This window comes from Salarias fasciatus, chromosome 12 (genome assembly GCF_902148845.1).
Source record: "Salarias fasciatus chromosome 12, fSalaFa1.1, whole genome shotgun sequence".
Classification (NCBI taxonomy): domain Eukaryota; kingdom Metazoa; phylum Chordata; class Actinopteri; order Blenniiformes; family Blenniidae; genus Salarias; species Salarias fasciatus.
Window position 1 is genome coordinate 9,878,699 of NC_043756.1, and position 21,405 is coordinate 9,900,103.

The 21,405-nt window shown below is 44.7% G+C and overlaps 1 protein-coding gene across 1 annotated transcript in view; it reads left to right on the top strand.

The window, feature by feature from the left end:
* The first annotated feature begins 519 nt into the window (after window positions 1-519).
* Window positions 520-21,405, top strand: part of adgrv1 (adhesion G protein-coupled receptor V1) — a 96,207-nt gene continuing 75,321 nt past the window's right edge. The window contains exons 1-13 of the mRNA XM_030104338.1: window positions 520-791; window positions 11,149-11,336; window positions 12,273-12,422; window positions 15,294-15,389; window positions 16,351-16,455; window positions 16,629-16,742; window positions 16,857-17,087; window positions 17,170-17,507; window positions 17,594-17,864; window positions 18,891-19,217; window positions 19,638-19,814; window positions 19,999-20,222; window positions 21,120-21,246. Of these exons, the coding sequence (XP_029960198.1) occupies window positions 11,151-11,336; window positions 12,273-12,422; window positions 15,294-15,389; window positions 16,351-16,455; window positions 16,629-16,742; window positions 16,857-17,087; window positions 17,170-17,507; window positions 17,594-17,864; window positions 18,891-19,217; window positions 19,638-19,814; window positions 19,999-20,222; window positions 21,120-21,246 (2,346 nt within the window). The 5' untranslated portion in view covers window positions 520-791; window positions 11,149-11,150. The remainder of the gene's footprint in view (window positions 792-11,148; window positions 11,337-12,272; window positions 12,423-15,293; window positions 15,390-16,350; window positions 16,456-16,628; window positions 16,743-16,856; window positions 17,088-17,169; window positions 17,508-17,593; window positions 17,865-18,890; window positions 19,218-19,637; window positions 19,815-19,998; window positions 20,223-21,119; window positions 21,247-21,405) is intronic.

The window sequence follows — 21,405 nt, forward strand, 5'->3', positions numbered from 1 at the left end:
GTAGTATTTGAACAAATTTTGAGAAACGAAGCACCTGATTATCTGTGAATGTAACCTAATTCAGACACTTCTGTTTCTTGTGACATTTAAGATCTTTATGGCTTTATCACAATAGTTCTAAATGTTAGATAGATGTTGCATTTAAAAAAAACAAATATGTATCCATTTAGTACTACGTAATACTAAACATCATTGCCACCATAATCTGTTGCACAGTTCTGGTTTTCATTTGTTATCAGGACACACGCAGGCTGGCTGCTGGCCTGCTCGGCCCGCAGGGTGGCGCTGTCCTCCACCACACCGTGGGACACAAATGGGATTAAAACATCTTGTCTCATTAGTCAGCGATCGGGGAGAGACGAGCTTGAGTCTCTGAGGCGCCACAAACTGCCCTTCCTGTGAGGACAGTGAGCCGTGCTGGGACTTACCGGGACCGGGACCAGGACCAGGACCGGGACCAGCACCTGTCACATGGCAGCGGGAGCCCGCAGCGGAGCGTAGGGCAGAGCGGGCTCTTCAGCGGACCTGCGGGAGAACCGCGCTCCCTCCGCTCCTTCCAGTCCCGTTAGGTGACAGACGCGCTTCTTCCCATGTTGTTCACCGGGAACTCCGAGCTGCAGCGGGAATACCGGATCAATGAGGGCTTTTTGTTTAGTTTTTAATTGAACAACATGGCGGTATTGGCTGCAGTTTGAGGAGTGAAGACCCCCGGAGCGCTTACTGATGTTCTCCTCAACAATAAAGACATTATAGAGATTCATCGTGGACTGAAGGGCCGAGCAAGGTGTCAGGTAAGTTCACCTGATTTATTGTCACGTCTGTTTTCTCACATTTCCCTTCATGTTGCTCTATTTATGAGCTAAGGAGTGAGGATGTGTCACGATCAGCAAAACTTTGCAGGATTAATTTTCGCAGAGAGACCTGAGGATGATCTGATCTGGCTTTGTGGTATAAAGCTGGCAATGTAGCACAGTGTGGACGTCTTGGATTCATTTTTTCATGAAATGATCGGTCACTCCATCCGCTATTGCCGGCAGTGGATTAATAGTTGAGAGGATAAAGAAAACAAATGAGTCGCGATCCTCCTCATCAATTATGCCAGACAGCTCAAGCAGACGCATTGTGCAAGACTATAAGAAAACGATTAAAAGTGGTTGGCCACCGCTAATTTCCTTTTGCGCCGTGCCAAAAATACCCCTTGGAGCAGCTAATAAAATTGAAAAGCCTAAATATTGATTCAGCGCAATCAGTAAATGAATGGCCGAGTAGCCCATTGAGGACGGAGACAAACGCTTCCATGGTTACATCCAGGATCTCCAGTGTGATTACTGCGCTTTGTGTGGGTTTTCTCTCTCTCTCTCTCCCACTGAAATAAAACAACAACTGCCACACATGGTGAGCCCGGGGACCCTCTCGTAAAGACTCCGCTGACTAATCTATAGGCGTACTCGGGCCATAAGTAATCTTGGCACACTTTGAGTTGCGCACATGTGTTGCTACTGTTAAATAAACGAGTGGCGCCTGAAGCCTCATTGTTGCTGTGAGTATTTCACGCAGATGTCCAGGCTCCATAATTTAGACCAGTTGACGGGGTGGGGTGTTTTCTTTTTTTTTTTTCTTCAGTGCTTGAATAATTGAATATGTCCTCCTTATCTGTAATTGATTTGACATGATGTCATCTTTGTGCGTCTCCTCCAAATCTCTTTTGTTGCCTCCTCAGTGGTGCCTCAGCAGAGTTAAATCCTTTTCTCACTGGGGAGGAAGGGTGGGAGCTTCTTCTTTATCCATTCAGCATTTACACCTGCTCTTCCTCGGCCACATCATTTACTGTTAACTCTTTCTGAAATGTGTCTTCATGGAGGAAGGATGGGATTTATTGAATCAGTTTCTTCCTTCATTGTTTGCAAAGAATCAATAAAACTTGCAGAATAGTGAGACATTCACTCCTTTATTCTCTGATACCTCAGTCTAAATAATCATGTCGAAGCAAATTGATTTTATTTGCAGATTTGGATCATGTGAGATCCCCACTTGCTGGAAGCGCTGGCTCTTTGTTTGTCAGTGTTTATGTCATCGCCTGGCAGGGGTCAGCCTCCATTCGCCTGTGTGAGGGGCTGAATGTGATTCACTGGGCGGAAACTGTTTTACTGCCTGCCTCTTTTCCCTTCTGTCTCACCCCCCCTAATGGTTGCACGGTACAAAAGGGGGGGCAGTGCCATAAACACAGACTGTTCATTGATGAAAGGTGCTCAAGTCCCGCACGGTGCGGACAGGACGAGATTGATGCTCGGCGGGGATGAGAGGGCTTGATTTCTCCGTGTGTGGCGTTTGAGGGGCATGGTGCATGAAGGCACGGCTCGACATACACTTCATCACCTCGCAACAGGCCATCCCACTAGTCTGATCACGGGGGGCAAGAGTTGTAGCGCTTGTCTCTATCTGCTGAGTGAGGGACCTTTGTGGATTGGAAGAGGGCTTTTGAATGGCGGCTCTATGTGCAGAGGTTTTGTAATCCACAGCAGTTTCAGATTACTTACAAATTATAAAACAAAATCACACCAGATTTCTGTCTTTCCGTGCCTGTTTTCTTCACATGGCTAAAACTCAGAACCAAGAAAAGCACTGGCTGTTTATACAGCACATTTCATTACGAGTCCGCTCAACACAATAGACACGCTTACACTTGTCTTTTCCTCTGCTCTACATTTGCAGTTTTTATGATGTGGGAAGTGAAAACCAGCAGAGCTACCTACCATACAGCTCATATTAGTTATGGTCTGGTTTTCATTTCTACACCTTCAGAAAGCACCGACTTTCCCACTTCTTTCTCAAATGACTGTTTTCTTCTTGCAGAAGAACAATTTATATCGCACTGGGGCGAGGTCTTCCAGCTGTATACCTTAAAACCTTGGTTTTATGCAGGCATCTGGCTGGGGTCACTGAATGTGATCAAATCTGAAACACCAAATCAAGTTATTAGCCATACATTATTGCACCGTGCTTTGAGGTAATGAAACCTTCCCCTTGTCCTTGGACATTCTTTAAATGTGTTGAATGATGAAAATGTTTATTAAAAAAGGGAAAGAAAAGCCAGCAGAGCCGGCATTGAACACATGGCCGTAGTTATGCGTTTTTGACCTCGTTTGAATTCATTCATTCATTTCTGCTTTGTGCATACAGAACAAATGATTTCTTTAGATGTAGGATTCATTTTGTGTGATTGAGAGATAATCATTCTGAAACATGCATCAGTTCAAGGTCATGTCTTTCAGTGTTTGATGCTATTCACTTTTTTTTCTCTCCAATCAAAAAATGACAATCAAATTTTGAATGTGCTGCCATTTCAGCTCAACTCATGTTGCCTCAGTTATCCTCTAATTAACGAACTGTAGGCTCCCTATTGATAGTAATATAGGAAATACACTAATTTATTCACGCCATCTTGTTGTTAATCAGAACTCAGATCATTTGAGGTGCATTGCCAAGGTCTGTAAACTCTGAAGCTGTTTTTATATTTAGTGAATCAACAGGTAGAAGTCATAAAATGAAATGCTTTAGAAAGATCTCTGGGAAATTTAGACTTCAATTTAAAAAAAAAAAGAAGTCGTCAGCTCATGCCGTGGACATCAGACAGTATCATGTTTTAGTAGTTGTTGCCCTTGGAGCAGCGAGGCAGGAAAGTCGTGGGCTGTCAGCAACGGCCAAAAATCCTGTGGTCTCCATAGTAGGCCTGACCAACCGCACACTGTTCCCAGTGAGAGGATCCGAGTGCGGCCTCAGCCTTGACCCTGCTGTCAACTCCTGTAGTCACACACGCACACAAACGTACAGATTTTATGTTAATATACACACATTTATTGCTATTTATTGTTCTCTGGAGTGAAAACATTAAGCAGCCAGCTGTCCACTTGCCATACGTCTCCTGTCAGTAATAATCTTGATCTTCTACCTCATGCGATCTTGGAGAAGTCAGTATTCTGCGGCAGAGCAAAAACAAAGCCTTTCTACCTGCTGTTCTGAGGGGAACCCATGACCACATAAAGCAATAATCAGTTACTCCACTGAAAAAAGAGTTGAGCATGCCTCCACTTTCTTAGATTTTGTCGTGAGATTTATGTTCCGTGAAACGTAGATCTGAAGAAAGGCTGACTAAAGCACTTACCTTTTATTTTAACTTGCTAACTGCATGGAAAACCAGTGCCGGATGCTCACATTGCAACGCCCTTTGATCAAATGTCCAAACATAGGAGGGGGAAAGAGATGAAAATCCACGGAGGCTGTGTCCTCTGCTTCACATTAGTCCAGCTAGACGCAACACAAATTAAATTAAGACTGGAAGAGTGTTGAAAGCTTCTATTCTGTTTTCTTTTTTTTTTTTCACTTACCGTTCAAGGACATGTTATCCCTTGGTTTCACAGCCTTATTTGATAAATGAACACATCCTTAGCTCTTCTCTATTGATCCGATCCTTTAAACAAGCAAGCTCCATCATAATTCTATACGTGTCCCTGTTCTTCCCCTTGAGTTTTACCCAACATGGAGCCAGGTGGAGCACAGCCCTGTGTTGTCAACTCTGGAAGGAACTGGATGGATGGATTTAAAAGCTACTAACATGTTTTGTACCATGTAGTTTGGCATCTTACCAAAAATCCATCAAAGCAATCCTATCAAATTCAACATGACTAAAGAATACTACTTAATCTGTTTCCAAACGATAAGCCTTATTCCAACAAAATCAGGGATTGTGTTCAACTGTATGATTTGTGTGCTCGCTCATCCCTCTGCCAGCTGCTCTTTTTCGTCCTTCTCTGTTTCGCTCACTGCTATGTTGTTGGTCATTGCAGAGGAATTCCTAAAGTAGCTCTGCATGGCTGCTTCCATGGTTGAGATGTAGCGAGGGGTGTTTACTGTTGTAAAAGGATGAATTCAGCCCATTTTTTATGTGCCTGTCTTTATGGATAATTGCTTTTTCACTAGAACATCTGAAGACAATGTGGGTTATGTGGTAACACAAAAGAACAACTTGCTCATATTTTTCTGTGCAGCTTCGCAGGACAGAATTATTCGCATGTAATTTTATTAGTTTATTTTTGTGACGGGACTTACTCATTCACATAAATCATGTCGACACCTTTTTGATCAGAAGCAACAAGCAGTGAGTCTTTCCTTTAAATTTGTGTGGAATTATTGACAATACTTGCTCAGGCATTTGTTTCGTCCTCAATGCGACCATCTGGCCGCTATTTCTTTGGGTGCTGGACAAGCCGGAGAAAGGAGCTGTTACACCTACTGTACCGTGGATGTGTGTGCTGTGCGTGTCCTTGTTTAGACGTGATAGAGTAGAGCTGAAAGAAAGGAAGGCAGTCTGAATAGGATGGTTTGGATTCTGCTGGAGAGGAGGCCAGCATGCCAAAAAGTGGGAGAAACAAAAGAATAGAGGACTGTGGCAATGTTAGAAATGCACACAAAACACAAGAAGGAGCATGAGCGAACAAAGGCCTGCTTCTTAAAATTGTGTGCTGGTCAGTGAATCGTAAAGTCCTGCTTTTTCTCTGATGAAAATACACCCCCATTTTGGGCTGCCTCTCTGTTTTGTGAACTCTTTTGAAATGCAATTAGCATTTCATCCAGGCCCAACCAGTTACATGCAATGAAGTAATACCCTTTCTAATTTGGCCCTCTGGTCTGTGAAGCTATGGAGAGCGCAACCTTGTTTAATCCCCTGAAAGTGTTTTTCTGTCTGCCTACATCACTGTGTGTCATACAGGCTAATCAGTCAACCAGTTCTCGGACTGGAAAACACTTTAAATTGCTCACGCACTGGTTCCTACTCAATTGGAACCTCTTTCCTTTTTCTCTGTCCCTTCCTGCCCGCTGTTTCCTAAGAAGAAGGAAAAAAAAAAAAAAAGTCTTGTTTTTAGTTGGGGATGCGAGATGCTGCTGGCCCGAGTTAAGAGCAGCCGACCACGGCCGTGTGGACAATACCTCAGGAAAACTCTCCCTCTCTCTGTTTCTTTTTTCACAGTAAAATGCACACTTGATTGGCAGTCTCTTGCCCCTCAAGGAGAAATGCCTGGTTTCAAAAGTATCGTCTGACAATAGCTGGAGGGCTGACCTCATGCATTTTTGTTCTCTAGAGAGGTATTCATTCAAATGTTTTCTTGGTCCCCCTATGTGGAATGGCATAATTTGGTTGCAAATCAGACACCGCCATCCTCATTTCACAAAATTCTTTCCTCCCCCCCTTTTCATGGAACTAATGGCAAGTTTTCTGTTTTTGCCTTCAAAATAAATAGAATTCTGTTTTCTGTCTCGCGCTCTCCAAAATAAGCCTGGTGAGTAATGCGACGTTCTTGTCGGATTTAATGATGTATGTTTTAGACCTACTCACTTATTAGGTTTTTTAATTTCTTCTCCCCAACTTCTGTGTATGGCGAGAACATTCACTGATCTAAAAATACCCGGGAGCAGAAACTACATGCGGAGTGCAATTATGGGCTTGTGAGTTGACCGGGAATGGCAGCCGCAGCCACGCTGGGTTGAGAACGGACGGTGGGTGGTTTCTGAGGTAGCGGCTGACACACACAGGGCCGGTGGCATCGCTTAGTGCGGAGTGCGAGTCAGACCAGCCCAATAAACAGGGCTGGGCAGGCTCCGTGGGTCTGGGCCAAACATAGCGTTAGGTGGACTAATACCAACGGAACCCTCAGAGTTGTCTTTTGATGGAAAGAAAAAAGACTAATGCACGTGAGGACCCTTTATCACCGCCTCCTTCTCTGTCCCTTTCAGTCAACCACACCATCTGTCTCTGTATATGCTGTTGTTTACTCATCTGTTTGTCTCTGCCGGTCTCAGTTGTGCTCTCTGTTTGCATGGCTGGATGTGAGTTTGCAGCGCAGACATTCCAGGAGCGATGTTTTATTAGTTGATGTTAATGACAGATCATTTTCTTCTTGTGGCCAGACTGACTCCAGATCACCAACCAGAGCTGTAAGATTGATGAATTAGATCCCAGAGCAGGCCTCCCAGTGTCATACAACAGGGGTTCTGTGTGTGTGTGTGTGTACGTATAGGCTTTTGTCTAACTGCCAGTTATAACCGCATACTCTTCATCATGGGCGTCTCAGGACCAGGGAAGCCTCAGGGTAGGGACGCCACATGGGAAAGCCCTTGATTAAAACTCTACAGACTGTTACCCCACACACCCTCGACCAGAAAGGAAGTGAGGGTATTGCTTTCCTACTTTCAAAGCAGGAAACTTGCAATACTGAGTATTTCTAGTGAAATAACTAGTGGGGGGAGGCACAGTCCTTGATTATGGTTGCAGAAGGTGGTGTTTTGTCTCGAGAAGCTCCTTGCGGCAGCGACAGGAATGTATTTGGCTGGATTTGAAAAGACAGAGGTGAATGTAATTCAGTCGATGTGAAGCATTGCAGATGATGCATATTGATAATCTGATTCCATGACAGTGTGCAGTGATCACAATGCACGTTCATTACCGTGAATCTTGCAGTGTCACACTTACTGCCGTCATCTGACTGTAAAGCCTGAGGCCTACAGTAAATAATTGATGGTCAAGATTACGACACAGAGGCTGCCGTCAGGAGAAACCCTATCGGTGCCCGCGGGAAGCTCTGACCCCAGGAGCAGCCCCGCAACCCGACACCGCTTCACCACCTCTGACAAGGATATCCATTATGTGTGTGTGTGCACGTGTGTGAGTGCATGAGTATGTGTGAGTGTCTGTAAAGGAGAGACGAGGAGGAGCTTTTTTCCACCGGCATGCTGTGTGGAGAGGGACTGACAGGTGACAGGGTCAAACCACCACAGACCAACACTGATATTGTCACTTTGAGGCGTCGCAGGACTCTTGGTGTCTGAGGCTGCCAAGAGAGCCGTGAGGTGACGAGATACAGACTCAGTTAACAGAAGAGTTTGTACAACAAATGGGGTGAAAGCATCACTGACAGAGAGAAGATGAGTAAGAGATTCTGAATGAATTCTTTTGCGATACGCTCACTCATCAAAGTATATAATATAGAATCTTTTTTCTTTGTGGACATTTTCAGAATGATAAATCTCATTATTTGCGGTGTTGTTTGTGTTTGTGGTCTGTTAGACAGCCAAGTCCCTCAGTGTTCAACCCAGCCACTCATCTTTTGCTCCTTTGACCCACTGATGGACAGTGTATTTTCTCTGTGCAGTCCTAGGCCGTCACTCAGCCGTCTGAACTTTTCAGACTGCATTCTCGATGCGTATGCCAACCGTGAACGGGCCGGCAAATGCATCCATGTGTGTAAAAAGAAAACGTACGTTACATGGGCGACAGCGTTTTCTGCACCTCTCTACATGAACTCTGACTCCCAGCCTTATCAATGTCAGAGGTCTGCGCCAGGCGCGCCATGCTGCCTTTTGGCTGTGACTGACAGGGTCCGCTGAGCCCGGTGACCCCTGGGGTCGCTGTTGGCACAAGCTCTGATGCCAGTACAAAGCCTGCCCACCGCGTCCGAAGCAGACCTGTGCCATCCTCACAGCATCTGCTTCGTATCAAGAGACTTTGGTCCATGGATTCAAAAATACCCTCACTTTAGTTTCGGCATATGGTTGCTAGGAGTTTAGACGGAGGGATGGCTGCTATCGTCTATCTGAAAGAGGGTTGAAGTGATTTGGTAGACTGGAAATACAAGGCTGAGCGAAACCATTTTAAAGACGAATTCCACAAACTGAATCCAACTTTGAAGGATTGTTGTCACTTCTCAGCAGAAGTCAGATATCAGCTCTGCATTCAGTGCAAACACTGAACAGCTTCTCGGACACCTGCGGCCCCTTGTGGCTGCAATTTCTCATGGATTCAAGATTTTTCAAAGAAAATGAGTCTACTGTGCTTGTTGCATTCAATACAGCTGTTTTGCTTTTCATTTTGTTTATCCAGTGTCTGTAATTTGTGCTTGTGGGTTTAGCATTCCTTTTTTTTTTTTTTTTTTTGCTGAGTTAAAAGATTTCAGACTCTATTATCAGATAAAATATGCAAAGAACTACATGAACTTGGTGCAGTGCAGTAGGTCATTGACTTCACATCCTGCTTTTTGATGACCGTAAAATCCATTTTGATTGGAACGGAAAAGCCATGGCTTCGCAATTGTCTTAGTTTTTCACGTGGCTCAATCACATATATTGAAAAATCAAGATAATTCAAACGAAACTGAAAGAAATCAGACAACTAAAAGCAAAAAACTAAATCTTCAGAGCAGACGTGTGACTCGGTGCAACAAAATTAAATGTGTAAGCTGGCTGACTTTTTGTGTGAAGTTTCCATGTTCTCCCTGTGTTTTTTTCTCTGGGAACTCTGGCTTCTTAATACAACACAAAGCCCAAGGTCAGAGCCGGCCGGAGCTGCGGCCCCGGTGGCTGTAATCTCCAATGGGACGTGGTTCATGTTAACATGGGTGGGCGATCTTTAAGCGTACATGGCAGTTACTAACCACAGTCATACGAGCTGTTTCTTGTGGGCGCATTTCGGAGACTGCAGACTTGAAGTTTTTCGGATCTCACCAAAGTTTTTACTAATAAATGGAATAGAGGAGTCGGGCTGAGCTGCGTCTGCCGCTGTGTTGTTCTGTGTTTTTATGGAAACTTCAACAGGAAGACTAAGATTACATCCAATATGTTATTTCAGTATGCCACAGTGATTTTCATCAAAAGAAGAAAAAAAAAAGCATGTGTCTTATTAGGTAGAGTGCCATGGCAGGAATAGACCTCTGGTGTTTTTACCCATCCAGTGTAACTCAGTTAGAAGTTCTACTTTAACAGGTGTTTATTTCTGTGAAGCTGCACAGACCTTCAGGTCTGAGTAGATTATTAGGTTAGTTTTGTTAAGGTGACGCAAGAGTGAAGCTTCGTAGTTTTTCCCTCAAGCATTCTCAGTCAGACATTCAGGAGGTTCCCAGCCCCAGGAGAGGCAGCAGGGGAAAAAAAAAAAAAACGGATTTATTCAGCCAGGGCCCCTCTTTGTCCTGCTACACCCTCACCTCTGTTCCCCCTTTAGCCGCGCCCTTTGCGTCCCCGCCCTGCTAGCTCGCAGCGCTAAATCCTTTTTTGATGGGTTTTCCAGAAATCTGTCGTCTGCTGGCACGTAACACTCTACGTTCACTCACAACGTTCCGCTGACACCAGGTATACCAAACAAACTTGCTCCTCTCGTCAGTGCCGTCTTTGTCATATTTCTCTCATCTGCATCAAATGATTCTGATAGCATCTCTCAACCCTGACAAATTAATGGATGGTGTTTTTTTTAAAGCACCTACCATTACTGAGAATGCCTCTAACTGTTAAAGCAGTAATGGAACAAAAAAAAAGGATATTTTGAATGTCCAACTTTCCTAAATGATTTCTACGCATGAGAAAAAAAAAAAGAAACATACCCAAACAGCATGACTTCATTCACCAGAGCTGCTGATGTTCTGCTTCAACCTTGTAATTAAGAGCAAATATTTTCTAAAAGACCTAACGTGTTCTCACTGCTGGAAAGGCTGCGTGCTGCAGCTTATGAATGGGATGGCTAAAAGGCACCGGGGAAGGGAAAGACGGGACGGTGCGGCCGGCCACTTTTTGGCTTTGGGCTGGCTCCACCTCGCTTGTCATGCTGTGTTGTTTTGTTGTGTTAACCATGACAACTGTCTCGGTGGCTCCATCCTGCTTTGGGATTATTCAGGGTGAGCGAGCCAGGCGGGAGATGACAGGAGAGGGGAGGCGGAGGAGGCAGGAGGAAGCTGGATAAGAGGAGGCAGGAGGAAGGTGGATGAAGGGTTTCACAGTGGAGACTGAATTAGAAATGAGAAATATCTTTGGTAGCAGAGGAACTGGAAGGATCGCTTATCGAGAAGAGAGTGTTGGTCCAGAAAAAAGTGCAAGGGATGGCATTAAATGTGATGACAGTATGAAGGCAACATGGAATAATGTTATGAATCATTTAGACCACGCTGACCACCAGAAGGATGCACGCTGTAAAAAATGTGGCCACTCTGTACTGCCTGCACGTCATGTTAGGTTTAATGTGCAGCGGCTTCGTGATCAGGTTTCTGTTTAGTGGAACGCGTCAGAAATAGTGTGTCTGTCAGAAATGAACTATGGTCTTTTGGGTTTTTGCAGGGATGCTCTCTGTCCTCCTGCTCGCCGGGTGGATTCTGGCTGCGTCCTTCCCTGGCACTGCGTCGGAGACGGCCACGCTGCGGTTCCTGGGCCAGACTGACTTCGTCGTCAATGAGAGTAGCACCGCCGTGGTCCGCCTGGTCATCGAGAGGGTGGGGGACCCGGTCAATGTGACGGCGCTCGTTCTGGTGAGACCTGCGACGGCTTTGCCTTAATGCCGAATGATGTGGTTTTCCGATAAAATTCAAGAGCTTTGTGTATTTTAGTTTTAATCATGAGAGAATATTGGGTTTTCACACAGAAACCCCACACTCAGTCATTTCATCTCATGCTCGCTGCCCTGCTGAATGTGCTGCTCATGCCAGAACGATGCCAAAAGGCACAGGAGAGACTCTCAGCAGTTTATTCAACTGAAACACTGTGGAAAATGCTCATGGATTCAGGATGAATGTGTGATTTCATTCATGTTTTGAAATATGAATAAATATTTCTCATTTTACTGTTCTTGTCTTTTTTTATCATCACATTCAGTTTGTACTTCCTGCACTGTGGAAATTATAGGACTCATCATGAAGGATGCAGAGCAGGAATAAGCATCTTTGGTCAGGACTGCTATGATTTCTTTCTATGATCCTCAGTGCCCAAAGTACCTGAGGACCAACTGTGGCAGCTCATTTAATTAAAAAAAAAAAAGAAAAAAAAAAGATTCAAATATCTATGTTTAATATGCATGCATGAATATTAATGGTTATTATTATTTTTTTTAACCTTGAAAAAAAAACGCAGTTATACAGAAACTTGGAGTGATTTCAGTTTACATCCTGTTCAAATCCTCCCACCACCATCTGTGAAACCAGTAATATAGAAATAACACTGAAATTGACATGGCTGACCACCAACCATGAGGACAGGGACCGTCAGTCGGTTGCCTGTGACCTCCATGTGTCAGTAGTAAATACATTGGAAATGGTTTTGGCAGCATGTCCTGGACATGAGGACCAGTGTCAGCTGCTCACAGAGGGCGTCTGGAAAGGTGAACTGGTGAACATGCAGCACTGAGAGGTTAAAAAAAAAATCAACAAGAATGTTATTCTAGCTAATTGACATTGCTTTGTTTCTGTCAGCTGGAGGGAGTCGACACGGGAGACTTTGAAGCCGTGACTGCCGCCGCCTTTCTGCTGTCCACTGAGTCCAGTAAGACCATCTTCATCGCTGTGAGAGACGATGACTTGCCCGAAGCAGATGAGACGTTTACCTTCAATCTCACTCTGCAGGTACTTGCTTGGTGTTTGTCTTCAGCTTCATGCTCCCGTGTGTCAGCTGTAGCTATACGATGCACTGACGTTTGTGCAGAGTTTTTTTTCCCCCCTCCTTCTTTCTCTGCTTTCTGCAGCTTCAAACTTCTCTCCACAAAGTCTCTCTGTTCTGATTCTGCCCGTGACCGTCTTAAACCCTCACCCCGGCTCCTGAGCCATGGAGAGTGGGGGCGACACACAGTCAGCCCTGGGTGGCTCTGAGCTGCACCGTCTTTGATGTGTGCTCTCTGCGGGGCTTTTCCACGGCAAGCTTGGGTGGGGCTAAATATTGTGTGCGTTTCTGAGGTTCCCCACCTAAAAACACTTTTGTGAAGAGTAACCCTCTTTGACAGCCACAACCTCATCAAATATTAGGATAAAGTGATTATCCCGTGCACCCTAACGACCTCGGGGCCTGAAGGCTTGCTCTATTTAAATCAGGGGTGTTCATTCCTGGTCCTGGAAGGTTTTCAGTGTCCCCCTACTTCAACACACCTGAATTTAATGAATGCATCATCAAAAAGCTCTGCGGAAAGCCCGAGAACAAGCCAATAGTTACTATCAAGTGAGGACACATTGAAACTGACCAGGAACGTGCCCTCTAGGACCAGGATTGCCCCTCCCCTGATTTAGAAGAATAAACCGATCCACTGCCAAATGCAATAACCTGCTTTCCAGGGGAAAGAAAGATAGAAAGTGTCAACATTCCTTGAAGGGATTTAAAGACCATTTTTAATTAGGATTGGTGAAATATGTGACTTTAGTGGTTTCTAAGTCACTTTGGCAATAATAATTTGCAGATGATACTCTACTTTCTTCTGTTTTTAAAGACTTGAAATGCAAGATAGCAAGTTTGGGTAAAAAAAAAAAAAAGTCTATTTATATGTATTTTAGTGGGTGCCCTGTAAAAGGTTTAAGCATTTTGCTGCATTATTAAACTTTGGAGATACTAGAGGACTAACAGGAGATGGTGCATGTTTTTCTTTTGTTTGAGCTGTTGTTATTTGTATTGCCTTAATTTGCATGCTGTTACAATTTCAGAGGTCCAAGTGTTTTGTTGGACCTCTAAAGGTATTTCAGATTTTCAAAATGATTTTTTTTTTTATTGTTTGCAGAGTAAATCCTTGTCAAAGGAGCAGCTATCACAGCTCAGGATGCCTTACACCTAGAGACAATCTCCATGGTTTCGTTTAGCCTTTAGCTGTCAGGTTTGATTGATGAGCCGGGGGTGCTGGTCCTGTTTTCTGCCCATCTCATCCGTCGCTTGAAAGACGCACGAGAAAGGCCGCCGTGAATCACCGATTGTCAGCTGTGTACACTTACACAAACGGCAACGACTGCGAGCAGCGAGAGTGACTTTCTTCCCATCGTCTTCAATTTGACGCCGCATTTTTGCGACATCTGGTTAAAATCCAGTAGCCGAGGCCCAAATTTAGCCCGCTGCCAGAGTGAAAGACCAGATGAGGCCCACTTAGCCCTTCTGTTTACACTACAGCTGAGACAAAGCTTCGACCAAATGCTTGCCTATCGACTTACTGAAGGACTGTCTGGAGGATGAATGAGCTTTATAAAGGGTGTCATAGATCAAGTACAAGGGAGGAATAAAGGGTGGATCCGGGCACATCTGTCATTTCTGACAGAAACGTTGAATTTGTTTCATTAGAAAACAACGTAGTGATTTGGTGCAGGTGCAGCCTGTCAGCGCCGTATTGGAACATAATGGAAGAACACAGAGGAAGATAATGACTTTAAATTCAGGGCTTTAGGGTTTTTTTCAAGTTGTATCTTAATAACTGCCTGTGATCAATGTGGCTATGCATGCAAGTGCACGTGTCAACGTGTGTGTGAGCGGCTTCCTGGCTCATTCACTGGCCCGGCTTTGTGGGAGCTTTCAGTCTGAGTTGACCTGCTGCAGGAGTTCACCGTCAGAAGAGACGTTTTGTCACAGCAATAAAAAGGCCCGTTTGAATAAAGGGATGAATGTACGTCTCAACATACATCTTTGTCATTTTCTTTTTTTTTTTTTTTGCAGACACCTTCACAAGTACAAACATGCACATCCAGTGGCCTTGCAGACGATTTTCCGTCTCAGTTCAGTTCAGACTGCATTTGGCTGAGACGAATGGAAAACATTTTATCAAAGGGAAGAAAGTTGTGTGTGTGTTTACCATACCGTGCTGAAACTCGTATGGTTTTTTTTCCTTTTCCAGAATGCCTGCACGTTCGCCAGTTAGCATATGTCTCGATGTTTGTGTGTTGAAAAGCGACTTTGGACATTTTGGCAGAAACCTATACATTTATGGCCCGAGATCAGTGGATGGATGTCGGCTCAGTTTGCCTGTGAAATACTTGTGAAAACATTACAAAGCTCGCTAATGGAAACTTTGGACACTTACGCTAAATTACAGCTCTTTTTGTAAGAAGAAAAAAAAACTCAGAGAAAAACAAGGCCATTGCGCAAACATTTGGTTGGGGCTATTTCTACTTTACTATGTGTTAAAAACTCAGTGTAAGCGTTGTGAAATCGCTGTAGTTGTAAGCTTGCTGGTTTTAACTTTATCAGGTCTTAGTGCCGGATCACAGAGCGCAAAGCAAGTCCTGAGAGCTCTCCTGCTGAGAGCTAACCTGGCAGAATCAGCCGGGCTGAAACGAGTACTTCCTATCTTTGTGCGCTCCCACCAGGGCCGCTCGGCAGGAGCGCGGGAGCGAGCCGCAGACGGCAGGACGAGGCAGCCGTCCCGGCGTCTCCCATCAGCACGAGTGTCAGGATTAACTGTCGGGGGTGTGAATGTAAATACTGTATATCTGACCTGGTTTTGCCTAACGATTTCACCTCTCTTCACATTCCAGAGTTCCTCCAATGGCGTTACACTGGGAACGCCGAACAAGGCGACCATCACCATCTTGTCTAATGACAATGCCTTTGGAATAATTGCCTTCAATTCAGTAAGAAACTCACATGCATTTTGTCTTCCCTTGTTTGTTGATAAGGCTTCTCTCTTAGGACAATCAAAGCTGTTTGAACCCTTGACCCCTTAAATCGGGGGTTTCAAGCGCATGGCAGAACTGGCCTGTTAGAGGTTCGATGTGACCCGCGGATTGATCATTCTATTTTACTGGTCTGGCACACTTGAGATCAAACTGGACTGTACGTGGACCTTAATCTAAAATCAAACTGACACATCTGGAAGAGGTAAATTTAATTTAAAATGCCAGATCTGTTATGTTTCTGAAAAAAAAATTCCAATATTTAACCACACCTTAAGCATCCATCCGTCAATTTCTCCAGTTTTTGCACTTCTACACGTTCTAGATTTGCATCAATGTTCGTGTATTAAATTCAGCTTATGCACTGTTTGCATGATTTAGATTTCCTTATATGATTTACTGCAGTTTTTGCTTATCACTAGCAGTTTAATAATTGTTTTGATTTGATGCAGTTGATTAAATGGATTCACATTCTGTTTGTACAAATGATCATTTGGGTTTTAGTTTATATTTGGGAGTTATTGAGAAATATTCTTGTGTGATGTATCATGATTCATCTGTCTTGGAAGCATTTAAATTTTTCAGTCCTGATGATAATGAAAGCTCATATAACAAACCAATTCATTTTGATCTATTCTTTGACTCATCTTGTTTTTTTTTTATTATGACATTATGAGGATATTTGGCCAAAATGTGTTCATCATGAACACAAAATGTGTTTTGTTTGTCATCTGATATTTATAACAGATCACAGAATGATTGTATTGATGAAAATACATTGATTTAAAAATGGTAGCAGTTCACTTCGGTCTTTGCTATATGATTGTTGATTTTTTTTTTTTTTTTTTTAATAATTAGAATTAACAAAAGATGAATTTCATGAAACTGAACTTTTCCGTTTGGTCTTCCTTTGTGTCAGACGGACGAGGTTGTCGTCGATGAGCCCAGAGGAAGGAACCACTCTGTGCCTTTCACCCTAATTAGAGAAAAAGGAACATATGGGAGCGTGACGGTGAACTTTGAGGTGAGAGCACATAAAACCAGCATGTCTCAGTCACTGTGCTCGTGGTATTCCAAGAAAAACTGAGAGCCGTTTATGCTTCAGACAAAGTGGGCTGATTTTGGTTTGTTGACTTTCTTATTCTATTTAGCATCGAAACAATATGTTTAAAAAAACTTTGACTTTTCCTGTTTTAGATCTCTGACGGTCCCAACTCGGCTTTTGAGGATCTCAGTCCAGGCAAAGGGAACATCACCATTCCTGTGGGACACGCCATAGCACACTTCAACATCCTGATCAGAGATGACCAGGTGCACAGTTTAACCCTGTAACCACTAATGTAACCATACCCCGGTCTTTTTTTCTCATCACTGGTTTGCCCTTTGACCTGTGTCTGGACGTGTTTGTCTTTCCCTGTGCACCAGATCCCAGAGGATGATGAAGTGTTCTCTGTGAGGCTGACAGGTGTAGCAGGTGGAGCTCTCCTCAAGCCCAACGCCAGCAGCGTCCAGCTGAGAATCCGGCGCAACGACAGCCCGCTGCGATTCTCTCACTCTGTCATGGCGGTAACGGAGTCTGCGGCAGTCATTGCCCTCAACGTGACCCGGGGTCGACTGACTGAGGACGGGCCGCTCATTGGCTCCTTTGAAACTGAGGTTCTTTTAATTCACTTTTTAACACTTGCAAAGGCATTTGCGTTCACTTTCAGTAAATGGTCTACTTTTCTGCCGTCTCTAGGTGTCTGTGGACTACATGGTAGTGAGCGGCAATGGACACGGCAGCGCCACGCCCGCTGTGGATTTCCAAGACCTGCAGCCAGTCAGAACAGTCACATTTCCTCCATTCGTCTACAAATCGAGCCTGCTCTTCAACATCAGCGACGACGACGTGCCAGAAATCGCCGAGTCCTTTCACGTGGTGCTGCTGGAGGAGACGGTCAGGGGGGATGCCGTGCTCGTGTCGCCCAACGCCGTGCTGGTGACCATCGAGCCCAACGACAAGCCCCACGGCGTCCTGTCCATCAGCAGCACCGCACTCGTCCAGCCGATCAGCATCAACGAGGATGCAGCACAGAGGTTAGTCGTGCATATTTCAAGTTAAAGCAACTGATATGTAATTGTAAAACGAACCGTGAATCACACTGGTAGCCTTCTTCCTTCAGATTTGATGACATCTTCATTATACGGAATGGAGGCAGCTACGGTGCCGTGTCGGCCAACTGGTCCATCAGCAGAAACTCCAGTGATCGCTCGCCGGTGTCAGACGACCTGAGTCCCGAGGCGGGAACTGTAAGGTTCGCCGCCGGTCAGGTGACGGCCGTGATTCCAATCAACATCGTGACCGACGATCAAGCCGAGGAGGCAGAAGCCTTCGTTCTCAGGCTGCTGCCCGATACCGTGACCGGGAATGCAGAGGTCGACGAACCCATGGAGGTGAGTTTGGAAAATGCCGTTTTGCGTTCAGATCAAGAGATGAACAGGCCGCACTTGATCTGGTTACGCGTCCCGCGCGTTGTCGCATGTGTTCAACATGTGTGTGTTTGCACGAGACCGACTGTAAGGTACAGTGGCAAACTTGGCACATTCTGCAAGAGTCAACGCCTCGGCGCGTAACGCTGCTCCGTGGGTGTTCCCTTAATGTGGCTCAGTCCAAACAAAGCGGAAACAGCAGGCACACTCTGTGTGTGGTGTCTCTGTGTGTTTTCTTTTTTTTTCTCCCTTTTTTTAAGCGTGGGTGAAGCGGTGACAGATTTTTATAGCTCCCATCTTTGTCCAAGCCTCTTGGCTATGTGTGAAAGCAGTGGGCAGATCTAAGTCTTGTTTATGTTCGAGGCATAAGATGTCACATGCAAACACGCACCAGAGCACACTCTCAAGTTGTCAGACTTTAGGGTCTGTGCGCCATCTGCACAGAACAAGTCGGCTCAGCAGAAATCCCATCAGGAATAAACAAACAACACACGAGAGTGGGTTAATGGGTGGTAATTGTGATTAAGGCAGATCATACATCACGCTGATATACACATGACACCGAGCTGTAAATCAGCTATTGTTAGCATGCTGGGCAACGCATCAGACGAGTGTAGGCCCCGTGAAATGAATAAGGGGCAGTTAAATGCTCATGGAAACTACTCCAGCAGTCTTAACGGAGTTAATTAAAGAGGATGCATCTCTAAAGTTAGCCCAGAGCTCTGTTTTACTGCTTTTAGTCACACTCGTTTTCTTTCCTCTCTCTGTTCTTCACCTCTCATTTTTTTTGTCCTGTCCATGGTACACTTCCAGTAAGACAAAATATCCGCAAATAAATAGATATCCAGCTAATCGTTTAACGTTGATGATGGTAAATCATCATTTTCTCTAAAATTACTCAACTCTTGACTCTTTCATCAACCAAAATGTAACGTTTTGCATCTCGCTTTATGCTTAGCTGATTCTGAAACCCCTCCACGCTCTTCGCAGATGGTGTTCTACATCCAGGACAGTGACGATGTCTACGGGCTGTTTTGCTTCGACTCAGACAAAGAGCAGAGCATCCAGAGTGAACGAGAGAGTCGCTTCCTGTCGCTGAACTTCCTGCGGGACGGCGGCACACTGGGCGACGTGCACATGTCCCTCACAGCCCTCTACATTCCCGCGGGCCCAGTAGACCCAGCGCTGGCCCGTGACCAGGTCCTGAATGTTAGCAGGTCTGTTAATGTGGTGTTTTCCCGGGAGCGGGAGGTCCACGTGGTTCTGCCCATCAGGAAGGACGCCTTTCTGCAAAATGGAGCTCATTTCTTCATACAGGTAACACGACTGGTGACGTTGTTGCTTATTTTGTGTTTTCGCGATACTGTTTCTTTCTAAAGACGTAATTTAACAAAATTTTCCTTGAGGCTGTTTTTGCCCTTGGAGCCAAATCAGTGCAATCCAAAGTTTAAGTGGCTCATTTGAATGTGTGAATGGTTTGACGCTGGCACTCCAGTCTGGCATGTCGCTGTGGGATTTGTCCAAACTAACATCACCGAGTCTTTAAACTGGCAAAACAGCACCACTCAGGCTTTTTGCAATTTCTGGATAACCGTAATTATTTAGGACACACTGGTATGAAGCACGTATAGATCAATAAAGACAAGTTGATAAATAATTTATGATATTAATGTGATTTTATCCCAACGAATGAGTTTCTTTGATCACCTGATATAATTTTCTGTTTTTTTCGTCTAGTTGAACTCACTGTCGCTTGTGGACATCAGTCCCTTAATCCCTTCGAACAGCCCGAGGTTTGGGGGACCTTTGAACCTGACGTTGACGGTCACCCCCGACATCGCCAACGGCGAAATTGGTTTCACAAGTAACACCACAGTGGTTGTTTATGAACCAGAGGACAGCAATTCCAGCACAGTAAGCGATGATCCCTCTTTTAAAAAACATTACATTAAAACAATAGACTTCCTGGACTGATTGTTTGTATAAATTTCAGTATTTGTGTTGAAGAAATTGATGCACATTTTTTAATTACTGCTCATTATGCTTGCTCGCTCACAATATTTGTGCAAAGTGTTTATTCTCTTGTGGTTTGGCGCAGGTGAGCCTCCCTCTACGGCGGGACGGGACCGACGGTCAAGCTGTGGTGTTTTGGAGTCTCCAGCCAGCTGGACCCAATCATGAAAATGTAACCTCTGATGATTTGGAGCCTCTAAATGGCTCTGTGGTCTTTCTGTCGGGGCAGAGTGATGCCTATATTAACCTCACGATAATGGCAGACGATATCCCTGAAGTCAACGAGACCTTGCTGCTCACTCTGGACAGGTAGGAAGATCGCAGACGAATGTTAGTTTATAAACGCGACACTTTTTCATTTTGCTGATTGAAAAGACATCAGCTCTCATCCCAACTTTCCTCAAGTTGTCTTGAGATGCATATAATATTGAAGGGGGGGGGGGTTCATCTGTTCGTCCATATTCTTATGAGAACGGTGGGTTTTCCCCCCCTCCCTTTGCCCCCCTGCAGGGTGGAGACTGCACGCTTTATAGTGCATTTTGGGTAAGTGGAGAGTAGAGTGAACCTGGCTCTTTTGTGTGGCGTGAATCAGGCCTTTGTTTTTCCCGAGAAGGGCCTACTTCAGGATTTCTGGGGTCTTTGGTCAATGTGGGGATGAGGGGGACGGGGACAGGGCGGGGGACTCTGCGGCGGTGTGAAAGTAGGGGATCCAAAAGAGAGTCATTGTCAGGGGTGGAGAGAGAATCTTCTTTATGTGTTCTTTGCTCCGATTCATGCGGCGTTGATTGTGTGCCCTCTTTAAGACGTCAGTGTTTGTAAGCATGCGGCTCCTCGGCTGTGACGGCTTGTTTGGAGTGTTTCATTCCGTCATCTCTTTGTGATACCTATTATGTTTCGCTTGCGTGGTTTCAATTTTCTCAGAATACACACACACACATACACCCCCTCTATTTGGAGCAGGAAAGCTGTGGGCACGCAGTTGAGTGACATTGTTATTAAAAGTGGTTTACACAGCAGGAAGTTAGCATATGGAGCCCACAATTAATTACAAATACACAATACGAGGAATGCATCAAGGAGTCCAAGCAAAACTCAAGCTGTTTATCCACAGTTTGAATTACTGCTCATGTTGCAGAAATTTGTAACGATTTTCAAAATTAAAATTCCAAGAAACTGTGAGCTTGTCTGTTTCTGTGTGTGTGTCAGGACAAATGTTGAGAATCAGATCCTGAAGGCCGGCTTCACCAGTAGAGAAGTTGTCATCGTGGAGAACGACGACCCTGGAGGAGTCTTTGAGTTTTCCCCGTCATCCCGAGGTCCATGGGTTATTAATGTGAGTTTCATTTTAAATTTCATTTTCTGAACAAAAAAAAAAAAAACTACAAGGATTTTTCCATATCATTGTTGAACTTCTGCACTTAACCAGCTCAAGTATCCGCTGTTATTTCCAGATGCTTCAACACATTTAAGAGATTCTGTTTTTGGCATTTTG